General features: G+C 43.4%; 1 protein-coding gene across 1 annotated transcript in view; it reads left to right on the top strand.

Moving 5' to 3' along the window:
• Window positions 1-12,379, top strand: part of gli3 (GLI family zinc finger 3) — a 103,486-nt gene that overhangs the window by 49,506 nt on the left and 41,601 nt on the right. The window contains exon 4 of the mRNA XM_086191285.1: window positions 9,263-9,368. Within this exon, the coding sequence (XP_086047411.1) occupies window positions 9,263-9,368 (106 nt within the window). The remainder of the gene's footprint in view (window positions 1-9,262; window positions 9,369-12,379) is intronic.

Here is a 12,379-nt window from a genome sequence, read left to right as displayed (position 1 = left end):
AACAACAGGTTGGCCTTTCACAACACCCATATTTTGTTATGGCACAGTTTTTATTTCCCACAGCCTGAAAATGAGCCTTTCAAGTCTGAAAAAAAAAGAAAAAAAAGTTTACCCTTTTAATTGATCCGGTGATACCTAAATAAAGATCTCACAAAAGACCAACAACCCTACAGCAGTCTTGTATTTGACTAGAATAAATCACACAGGGCCAGCTGAAGCAAAATAAATGTAGTGGAGTCCTAGTGAATTAACCTGAGGTTTAAATCAACTCTCTTCTCTCTGGGAGGAATCAGGGGTTGGAGAGAGGAAGATAGACAGACGTGAGAGATGAAGAGAGAAGAGGAGAGAGGTGTAGTACTGGGTTTCAGCTACTAAACTGCTGTGTAAATCTCTCCCCAGCTGGGAGGGGGGCAGGGGGGCTGTAGGGTGAAGTAGGGTAGTGAGGGTGCTGGAGCGAAGGGTAAGGGCCAACGCATAGCTCTTTGTTCTGCTCCCCAGCCTATCCCAATCTGGAGAAATTCACCGAATGTACAAGATAGATTGGTGCTCCGCAGAGGCCTCGTGAAATAACACTCACTCCCTGATCCACACTGGGATAGAGAGGAAGGGAGGTGGAGAAGGGAAGAAGAAAAACTGGGTATAGTCATGTTTGGATGGTGCTGGGGGCCTCTGGAAGAACTGTGTGCGTGCTGAGCTCCACTCTCTTGCAAGTCAAGGGTCTTTGTGCCGGTGTGTAATTTGTTAAGATTGACTTGGCATGGTAAATGTGTTGCAGATGCAAGATATCAGTTCCAAGGTATTTGTTTAAATTACAGAGAGAAGAGGGGGAAGAGGAGGTGGTGGAAGCATGGAGAGCAGTTTACATTATGAGCTTCATCATCCTGGACAAGTCGGGGCTTCTTGTTGTGTTTTATTTCAGATTAACATCCTGCAGAAGATACCCGTAAAAGTTTTGTGTGGCATGCGTTTTTCTACAGTGAAACTATTATAATATCTCATGAAAGGTTATGCACATTTTTTATACAGTCCTACTTACTGTATGTCCTGTAAGACTATGCAATAAAACTGATACAACAGCATATTATTAATATTCCAGCCCCTGGTGGTGATATTGTATTGCAGTATATTGTGATAAAATGGTACCAGGTGTATAATAGAACTTAAGTTGTTAACGTGATGTTACGGCAGCGACATTTAATGTGCTCAGCAACTGAAATAGGGACTGTAGGAAAGTGCGCAAATTGGCAAATAACATTATGATACACAGGAAAAGAAATCTAGAATAAAATAGTTGTGTTAGTGACTAGGTAAATGTGTTAGTTGACTAGATAAATAAAAATGCCTGCAAATGTCCCCAAGTCCTGCTCATGATTACGGATTCCTATATGAGTTGTATTTTATAGGTATGAGTATGAGGGGGGACAGGAACCTGGATTATGAAGCTTTTCTGAAGGAGAAAAACGATTGTCTCGTATTAAAGCTTGGAAGTAGTGGAACAAATGGATCAACTTGAGTATTAACTCTTTGGGTAAATGTGCATAGGCATGTAGAACCACTGAGAGAAAGGAGGGGCAGTGGCCAACTTGTTCAGTCTAGACAAACAAATTACTTGTGACGGCGAGTAGCGCTGGAATGTGTACTCGAACACAGGTTGGGAATTTCTGATTCTCCTTCTGCCATTCACTCTCGCCCTCTCTTCTCTTGTGCTTTCTTTTCCACAGCGTTAATTACTTTTACCCACAGAAACCTCGTTTGTGTTGAAGGGTGTGAGAGCATTTGAGCAAGTGAGACAGAGAAAGCAAAAAAACTAAAGGGAACAGAGCGGAAGAGAAGGAAAAAAATCTATTGATTTACTGTGGAAGGGCAGAGTGTGATCTGCCAGCCTTGCATATATGATGAATGGCAGAAGGATTGGCAAGCCAACACTTTACAGTCTTCGCTTATTTAACCTCTCTGCTTGCTTTCCTCTCTCTCCACTTCTTGTGAATAAACGCCTGTTTTTATTTTTCTCTGTTCCACTGCCTGAGCTTCACATGCAGTAGAGAAAGCTTCGCACAGCAAGAACATTAGGCTAATTTATACAGCGGTAATTAGGCCATTAGACCTGAAACAATCTGGGACCCATAATTAAGCAAAACGCTCCAAAAGTCAACATCAACTCCCATCGAGCTTTGCCAAACAGTCTCCGAAAGTGTTATTTACATGTCCAAACAGCTTGAGGTCCCAGTGCAAGCAAACATGATAAGAGACTGGGTGTGAAGGGATTGATTAGTGGGGGAATTTGAGCCATGCCTCCGAAATACTTCCACCGCTTGAGGGCTCTTCATCTCCAGCTCCTGCCAGCCAAATTATGATGGGATGTACCGTGTCACATTGCTGAGGGAATGTGGAATCATCAAGTTATATAGTTCAGGATCAGACTAAAGATTTATTGTTTATGCTTGTCTGCCATGCTTACATAAACGAAAATCCCTGGTTCACACTGCAGGTTTTGTTGTGAGGTGCAATTCTGTTTCATGATGAAGGACTCACAAGGGTTTCTTAAACGTGGTTACAGAAAGCTCAAAAGCAAGCACAACAAAACCTGATTTTAACTTGAGCTGTTTGGGGTAAAAAAACCTATCAAAAATAATCATAGCTATGCTTGAAGTCAGTGGTTGGGCCCTTCAAGAGGGTTGTTATTTTGTCTATTTTGAAAATTTTTTTGGACTACTGGATAGTTGAACCTTTCTACAGCAGTGTTCAACTTCAAGGAAGGGAAAACCAAGCAGCAGTGCGGCTGCTCGCTACAGTTGCGTTTCCATCAACAGGTTTTGTTGTATATTTTGAAGTATTCCATTTAAAAAAAAAAAAAAAAAATGCTGAAGGACTGTGTTGTCTCCAGCTTGGTCGGGCATCCGTACAGACACAGTTGGTCATGTCTGCAGGTGGGAAACAGAATAAGGGTGTGTCCTGGTCATTGCATCAACATCCTCCAGGCGAAACTCTTACCGTCAGGAGAAAAGATGCGGCCATTGATTCCACAACGGAGGAAGCATGTTGTTGTCCTCCTGGCAACGGAAATGTACAGGGAAAACTGGGGAATAGGCAACGAAAATAGATTTTTTTTAAAAGTCAGAAAAAGTTTAAGGAAATGGCAATATTTTGGGTTTTTTGGGGGGCACAAATATTTTGATGCCTGCTAAAAAGAGAGTATAGGAAAGGGAAACCCTTTTTGGATAAGATCTGACATAGCGAATGTTTTATTTCAACTTGCCCAACTAATTCCTCAAGACCTCTCCAGCTGGTAGTTGGCTGTGGTTGACCGAGACAACCTCCTCTTCTACTCTGTTACATCTATGCTATAAATCTATTCCCTTTTCTTTTTGTTGCTTTCAAGTTTGCTTTCAATTCGTTTGAAAGTGTCGTGGACAAAGGAGTACTGACATGTAACAGGCAAGATGAAGAGACGCAAGTACGGCATTGGCTCATTTCAAGAGGTCAGAGAGTGAAAAGGTGTGGAACTCCAACTATTTCTCTAGGTTTCATCTTGTAGACTCAGTACAAAAACAAGCCCAGGTTTGCAGTGTCCTTTTCTTGCACTTTAAAGTCGTGTACATGAGCTTGTACTCAGGTTGCACACGCGTGCACTTGTAAACATAGAAAGAAGCAAAACCCTGAGCATCTTTCGCACCCGAAAGTTGCAGAGTTATGGTGTAAGTGCGGGCCTCGCCGCAGACGAGCATTCCTTAGCGGTGAGATCATGAGCAGTGAGAGAGGTGGCATAATGAAATCTGGCAGTCACAGCCCCGGCACAGGCTTCATATGTTCCACATTAGCAATTCACAAACCTCTGGAGCAAGCCCCAGCAGCTCTTTTCTCACTCCGCCTTAGTCGCTTATGACAATCTGTCACTGGCTCTTTGTGCTCTCGCACTGGAGCGTCGATGAGAAGTGCAGTGTTTATGGAATACTTTTTCGTCCTCAGCTGCGGGTGACACTCTGTTAGAGCGGAGTCAGTGAACCTTCACCAGAGGAGAGGGGGAGCTCATGTTTAGCCGTCAAGACAATAAACTCACAATGCTGAGTTCACAAAAGAGAAAGAAGAGTTGGTGTATTATGAAAATCAGAATTGTGACAGCCAAAATTCAAAAAGTATCATCTCGTAAGTTCCAAAGCACAGTGACGATCCTTTGTGGCAGGACTTCCATTACAAAGGGAGATTACCCGACGAGGATATTGCAAATGATGTGCTTTAGGCTTTGTCCTCCCCCTTCTTTTGAAATTATTCAAGTGTCCAATAAAGGACAAGGCAATTACCTTCCTGTCTTTAATGAAGGGGAAGCTGGCTTTTGGATGTACGCACGGTGTGTTTGTGTTGAATTAGAATTAATGAGCCTGGTCAAAGTTTGCCTCTAATTGCCCTTTCATTAAGACCCATTTGTAATCATGTCTTAATGACTTCCATCCCTTCTCCTAAAAGAATAAAAACGGAAATACTGCTGCTGTAAAAAGTGTCGCTTGGGTCATTACAGTGTTTGAGAGGAGTTGGATACTCGTGATCATGACTTTCAGCTTTTGATTTTGCTGAGATGATTCCTTTAATCAGTTTGCCAGCGGTGGCGTGATGACACCAGCTGGAGTTGCTGTGGCATGTAGACGCAGTGTGGAAGGTAAAACTTCCTGTGTGCCTTCCAGCTGTATTATGTATTAGTGGATGAGAATAACCCTGAATATCCAGAAGACCAGGGGCAATTTAGTCCCAGAGTAAACAGTCAGGAGTCCCTACAGGAAACACTGGAGATGGATTGCAGGATGGAGTCTCCCCCTCTCCCTCTGTTCTTTGCGGCTGTATACATTCCCTCCAGTGACACGGGCCTGTTTGCCTTGCTAATGGAGAGCTGCGCTGGCGTAAAAGAGGTGGCAAGCTCTATTTAGATAGGGCTATGGTAAAGTAAACTTCTGAGTTGGATTTAAATAAACCTCAGTGGAACGTTTTGCCATGCATCAGAGTCACGGGCCACAGCGAGACGAGGGGAGGGAGAGAGGGAGGAACAAGCAAAGGGATCCAGGCTTGGCAGAGGGCTGTGCTCTGTGAGGAGCTCCAGAGACATAAACACGGAGGCGATCTGGGTAATTCAATGAGGAGTGGCGGATGTGGGAATGAAGGTGTGTGTTGTGGCAACACGCTCTCGTTCTCAACTCATCAAATACTGCACACATTCTTGGTCAGTGGCCTATACTCTTCCCCCTGATGCTGTAGATACCCCACAAGCATAGGGTCTGGACATGCGTGACGCAGTAGAGAACACCAGTTTCAGTTCCAGAAGTATCTTGCATTTTGAAATAAACCAGTTTCCGTCAATGTATATTTAGGTACATTTAGAGTACTGCATTAGAAGAGGTTGCTGGAAGTGGCAAATCAGACACAAAAAAAAACAAAACCCAAAGTTTTACTTAAAGGTTTTTTAGGCTCTAGGAGGTTTTTGCCTCTTTAGTAAAAGAGCAAATGCAAACAGGGAGATGGAAACACAATTTTTGAATACGCTCTGATTTAGCCAATCTTAAACTCTCTTGACTGATCAGCTTTTCCACTGCTGGCATTTTCAGGGATATTCCCAAACTTTGTCTTTGTGTCCGGACAGTGTGGCCGACACTAGCTGGCATAAAAAAGAATGATGACAGAGCATTTCCACAAGACGCCTCTGTATTTTCTGCTGGTAGATGGCTGCAGATGACTGTTACTTACAGCCATGGATAATGTTGCCTATACCACCATCTTATGATCATGAAAATACACTTTGCGTTGGCGAGTTTATTTACTCTTCATCACACGATGGAAATCTGCCCAGTTCACATTTGGTTTTTTTGGGGGGGGTGGGGGGGTGGGGGGTTTGCATCATTTTCAAAGTTTGCTTAAAATTTGCTTGACATTTAAACAGAAGGTGTGCTTGGATACAAGAAACAAACAGTAGCTTCAAACTGGTGTTGCTTGACTCATCCAACTCCCCTCCTAACACGTCATCTCGTTCCCTCTTTTATCTCTTGCCATTGAGGGATACTAACGCGCGAACTGAGTTTGCAGAAGAAAACAGTTTGGTTTTAGGTGTGAAGAGGGGAGATTGGAAAAAAAAAAATTTGCAGTTGCAATATGAGCAGGGTGCAGGAAGGGTAGAGAACATAGTCTCTAGCAAACCTGAAAGTTCATTTCCCACTCTGACAGCCAAGGGCAGACAGCCCAGGAGTGGAGCTGCTGAGAGTAAACAAAGCAGATATTGCCCTTGTCTAACACCAGTCCATCCCTCCTTCCCCCAGCAGCCCTGGAATCAGCCGAGGTGAGCCAAGCCAAAACTGAGTCATCAGGAGGGAACTATCAAACAGACTCAGATGAAGCGGTCGGATACTTCAGCATGGAGGAGGATTTTAACACTTATCTCGGCTATTGTGGAAAGAAACTGATAACCCTCAGATGGTTGGAAGTTTCAAAAAAGTTTCTTTCCTTCTTAAAGCACAAGCAGTATTTTGCTCTTGTTAATGGCAAACTATTGACATTTAATGACGTTTAAAACAGTCTTGATGATGTATTGCGTATGTTTGATGATGCATCTCATGAATTCATTCCTCTTGTGATTATTTGGTGTCCTAAAAAATTTTGACGATAGAGCTCAAGGGGTAGATGTTGATGTAATGACTCCTTTTTTTCTCCTACGAAGAGCCTCCCTAGATGGCAACAATAAGCTTCTGTTCATCTATTGTGACAGCTAAAACAGCTTGATAGACATGCTGTCACGTGCCAAGATGCAACATGGAAATATTGCCAGCGTTTAATCTATAAAGGGGGCACTCCACCAATTTACCATGTCTAAGTCGATTTACTAGTCACTGGGAGTAGCCCTCAGCCTGTCAAACCAGCTCTCTGTGACTCTGAAAGAAAGTTTCCACTGTGTGAGAAGTCAAGTTACATCATCCAGGTATCTCAGCATGGATTTGGAGACTATAAAGATTTAACAGAAAATCTGCAGAAGAAGCTGAGAGCTTAATAGGTAAGTTAAAGAGTTGTAGGTTAAATGTAAAGTGCAGGATCTATAGTTTTAAGAGTTTGAACAAGCAATTATTATTACTCCCTTGCAGCCTCTAACTTCATAGAGGTGCACATCCTCTTTACCACTTACAAGATGAGTCCAAAGTGACAATTGAAGCAAAAAGACATCTGCCCGTCCATGCCAAACAGATGAGACTGGAAGCGTGGTGCGGTCCGCAAAGGGTTAGTCAGAGTACTGCTAGCTGATGAACTTGCTAGCTAGCCACAATAGCTGCACTTTCTCTTTTCCCTTGCTTTTCTGTTTGCTTTATCTGCAACAGTGTGTGCTGTTTTGTTCAATGAAAGGTTTACTGGCATAGCATAACAGAAATTAGCCTGAAACTTCAGTTTGTTTATAGACGTATGCACGATGGATTCTTATTTTGCAAACTACAGCTCTTAACAGTTTTACTCCAATAGTGGGGGTTAAAATGAAAATGAGTGATTCAACCCCGCTAGCATGCTAGTTGGCTACCTGTCACCTCAACAGATAGGTGTCTGTGAATTACTCAGTGGCTCCAGTTTAAGGGTCAAAGTTCAGCAGATAAAACTCAAGAGAAAACATTTCTCCCACAAGCAAATCAACTGATTGAACTTTGAAATGAAAAAAAAAAAAAGGATGGCGTCAAGTTTTGCAGTGTTTGAATCCGTCGTGTGGAGACTGATACCCCCATAATTGCAGCTGTGTTGGCGAGAGCTGCCAGCAATCGTTACAATGGCTGAATGAGTGATGAGGTAAGCAGACCTGAGAGGTGCAGGGGGATCAACACTTCCTGCTACGCCAGAGATGCAGCTGCAGCTGTAGAGCTGTTGGGCACCCAACCGTTTGGCCATCTGCCCTCTTGGCACATGCTGCCAGATGTTTACAGGCAAAAAAACACGTCACTAACAGCATCCAAGGCTTGTTGCATGGAGGTGTTCAGACGTTGACACAAGCTTCGCCTCAGGTTGGTAATGCATTACTTGGCAAAGGTGTCTGAAACTAGTAATAAAGTTAGATGTGGATACAGTGTGTGTATGAAGCCTCACGGATCCAAAAAAAAAAAAAAAAAATGTGTATGGGATGTTGTCTCTGTCTGTTTGTGCAAGTTTAAACCCATTTCATTTTTACAGCCCAACTCTCAGATTGGCAGCATTCTAACAAAATTCACAACCACATTTTGCTCTTCTCAACTTATCCAACAACAGATGCACAGTTGCAACACATGATTTCCAACTTTGGTTGGTTCAGAGTGCAATTAAGGTTTGTAGATGAGAGCATAAATATGTGAATCCAGCCTGGTGGCAGCGCAACAGTTTCAATTTCAGGGGTAAAAATAGAGAGAGGCTTATAGGAGCTCATATTATGCAAATGTTTTAATGTTTTATCTGGAGGGGGGAAAAAAGAAACCTCTCAATTCTCTCTGGTGACAAAACACTGAAAAGGAAAAGGATGTTTTTGTTCTCATTTGTACATTCCTTGGTTGTACTCATCCTTGTGAAAACGAAAACAATGTTATGCTTGCTAATGTGAGAAACATGCATTTGACTGCTTTTCATATGGTTGCTGTTTATTTAGAGCCTCATTTACAAAGATTTCCTCAGAGAATATTTAGAGCGGTGCAGCTTTTTTGTTCATTTAATGAGGTGATTTGGGTGAGTTTGCTGACACGTAACTATCAACCACTGCCTGTCATTGTAGTTGCTGTAAAGCAGCGCAGGAATGAGCCCCCCCCCCCCCCCCCCCAAAAAAAATCAAAAATAACTTGTTAAATGTCCAGGTACCTCATCTCAAAGTCAATAGGATTGTTGGACCTATGCCTGAAATAAGGTCTGTTCAAACAAGCTTTAAATTTGTGAATTTGTGAAGCTCGGCGATGTGGAACTCGTGTGTCTGTAGTTTAGTTTGTTCATAGCATAACGTTAGCTTGATTTAATTTTGAAATGTAAGAAAATGAGGCTCGAAATAAACAGCAACTGTAAGAAAAGCAGTGGCGGTGTTCATTTGTGACAATTATCTTGCAAAACAAAGTGTGATAAACTTTTGTCTGCCAAGAACTTTTTTTTCAGAAATATTTGTTTTAAACTTTTGATCAAAGGAACCCACAGTGACGCTAACTTCCTTGTTGCCATAAAAATCATGCCATCCACTGAATGTAAAATGTAAATGAATCAGCACAATCCAGTCATTAACTGATATATTTCTCTCTCTTCTTCTCCATAGCTGCACCACAGTTCTTCCCTACCTTTCATCCTCCCGTGCCAATTGACGACCGGCACACCCAGGGACGATACATCTACGAACCTTCCCCTGTGCCCCCTCTTCACGTGTAAGTTTACCATACCGCTTAGATTGTGCTGCATCAACCTACTCCTAATGGTGATACCAATCAAGTTCCTAAATCTCCCTCTTGCCTTAGAGCGGGGAGCATCCTCCTTACGGGTGCTGGGCGCCTCTCTTTACCTTTCAGGATCAAAGGCTACGGCCCTGTACACGCGCAACATGATCTGTATGTCAGAGACACGCAAATGAACATGTGTCAGAGACAAGGAAATGAGAGTAGAGTGAGGGGAGCCTGGGAGCGTGTGATTCTCATAAGAGCAGTGATCAAGCCCTGTCAGGAGGAGGAAGCAATGCCTCTGCTGACATCTACCCATCTCTGACAGGCACAGATGGGCTCCTGACACAGTAGAACCACCCCACCCCAATCGCACGCACATGCTATCGTATATGGGAAGAAACAATAAGTATTCATTAGCAGGAGAACTTAGTACAGATTTCGGCTTGGTCGTGCTGGCCAGTTCAACGGTAGTGTCCTCCCTCTGCTCACTCTTTTACTGGCAAAAACACTATTTCTGTCTCTTTTACTCCCTCCTTCATTTGTATTTACATCCAAACATTGATTACCACAAGGAGATGCCTCAGCATCCTTGTTGTCTACCCGCCGACAAGAAGGAAGCGATCACTGCGCGACGAGGACAAATTGGATGGGGCAGCTACTTGGGCCGCATTATGTTTGATATTCTTCATCATTATCAACTCCCCCTTTCTCCTCCTCAGGAGTCATATCTCTCCCTCGCTGATGTGCCACTAAGTGTAATGAATTTTTTATGTCTCCTCACCACCACCACCACCAGCCCCATCACCCCTCCACCTCACCCCACCTCTCAACCCCTCGTCGCCTGCTCAGGGGGCTGCAGCGGAGGGAGAAAGGAGAGGCGAGGAAATAAAAAAGGGAGGTGATTGATGCCCCATGTCACTGCAAACAAAATGGCAAATATAATTTAGCATTTAGCTTATGCGGAGATAATGGGGCGAACATGCGCCGGCAACATAGGCTCGAACAAACAGGCTGGCTTGTTATCCGTCAGGAGCGCTTTGGTATGATGTGGAGCACAGGTTAGGGAGGGGAGGGGGTGTGGAGGGACGACATTGGGCCATGGAATTGAATTAAGGGGGAGAAGTTACGCAGCGCCTGTGTCTTCAGTCACTCTGTCCGGACAGGAGTTATCTGTGCGCTTGGTTTGCTGTCACTGCCGTGCTCTGCCATGCTACTTATGGTGTATTTATTTATCCGTGCCGTTAAGCATAGAGCTGTTTAATATGACACGCTACGCTGAGGGAAACGATTTATCATTATTATAAGACAGCTGCTCAATGGCTAGCCGTGTTTAAATCAAGTATGCAAACTCATTGTCACACACATTATCTACAAACTCTCATTTCAAATACTTTTGCACAGGGAAGAAACAATATTGCACGCTTGATTAAAAAAGCAGCACTGAAGTGGGATTACAGCAGGGCCCAACCACCTGATGTCAAATTGGAGTTAATTGTACTTCCAGGTTCAGCTTTGTGCAAGTTTTTGCAAACTTTATGAACAGCAAACTGAGGATTAAAAAGTGATGCATTCTGCACAGTAATGTCGCTTGAAGCCAGCTCATGCAAATAGAGCGTATAGCTGTCGCTTCAGGCAAACGGAGGACAGGAGGCGGGTTATGGAGAAATATTGAATTGTTTTAAGACAAGTTCTCCTCGGTGAGCAGAATTAATCGTTATTAGCCCTCTCAAAGATATGGCTAAGTACACAGGGACTATTATTGCAGTACTTCCCCATGCAGCCTCTCATTATGGCCTGTAATTACAGTTGGGTTGGCCCTGCGGCAGTTCCATCAATCCAGCCAGCTTCCCCCGCCACGCACACAAGCCAGCCACCACTGGGCATCCGTGGCCGGAGAAAAACACCATGCAGCTTGTTTCCTCTCTGCCACAATAACACATCCACCATCCATACATGGCAAATGAACAGGATCATATCCTATTACCATGAAGGGTCTAATTGAAACATGTTTATTTATGGCCCCTGCTTTTAGACGAGGAGCGGGCGTTAGCAGCACAGCTAACGGGCTCCAGCGATATGAGGCGGTGGAATTAAATTAAAAGCTCATAAAATGAAATATGCTCCATATTAGCTGTTTGACACTTAATTTGCCTTCAAATGAGCAGAGGAAATCACAAATTAACTGTCCTTTGTTTTTTCCCTCCTTACCTCACCTCTTCTATTAGGCAAGGGAAAGCGCAATTACAGACAGAGGCTAATCGTTTAGTTTATGAATTCTTGAGGGGAAGGTACCAATACGCCATTCAATATTAAAGCCTTAGGGTCAGTGGGGGAGGGGCTGTTGAGGGTGTTTGCTTCGATGAGGCACTCGTATATTTGCATGAAAGAATAGCACTTTACAAGTGATTTAAAAATCCCATTTTGAGGTAAAACAAATACCAAATAACTGCAACTTTCCTGCACTTATCCAGGACCAGCTATTATCTTTTTCCATTTGCGTAGCCCCATTCCCAATGGAGTCCATTGTGGAGTGCAAAGAGACGGAACGCATTTAGCGAAGAATGGGTGTAGTCTGAAAATTAAACTTTAATTCTTTTTTTAAACATTTATTTGCATACCAGCAGATATCTGCTTGCTAAACCAGACCTCTGAAATACTGGCCCTTGTTCCCAGAGGCAAAGTCGTTAGACGTAGCTGATGGGTTCCGAGATTGGCGGTACAGTGCCTGCCTTCATGACGGTGAATTTGACGCGCCAGTGAAAAAAAAGAAAACAGAGGAGTGACTCATTGTTTTCGTGCAATGGGAACAGGATCAATCAACGTTTCAGGGTTTACCTGGGTCTGAAAAACCCATGACTGCATGTGTGTCTGCAGTGGGACGGGACGGGACAGGACGGGGGGTTAAGCATCTTGTCTGCAAACAGCTGACTGACCTCAAATAAGAGAAAAAAAAAAGAAGAAGAGAAGAGAAGATACTTCCTGCTTAAATAAACATGTTG

Source organism: Aulostomus chinensis, chromosome 21, assembly GCF_037954235.1.
Source record: "Aulostomus chinensis isolate RoL2024-O1b breed Wild chromosome 21, RoL_Achi_v1.0, whole genome shotgun sequence".
NCBI classification, from domain to species: Eukaryota; Metazoa; Chordata; class Actinopteri; order Syngnathiformes; family Aulostomidae; genus Aulostomus; species Aulostomus chinensis.
Note: the sequence above shows the minus strand (reverse complement) of the source record. Positions and strands in the feature narration are given on the sequence as shown.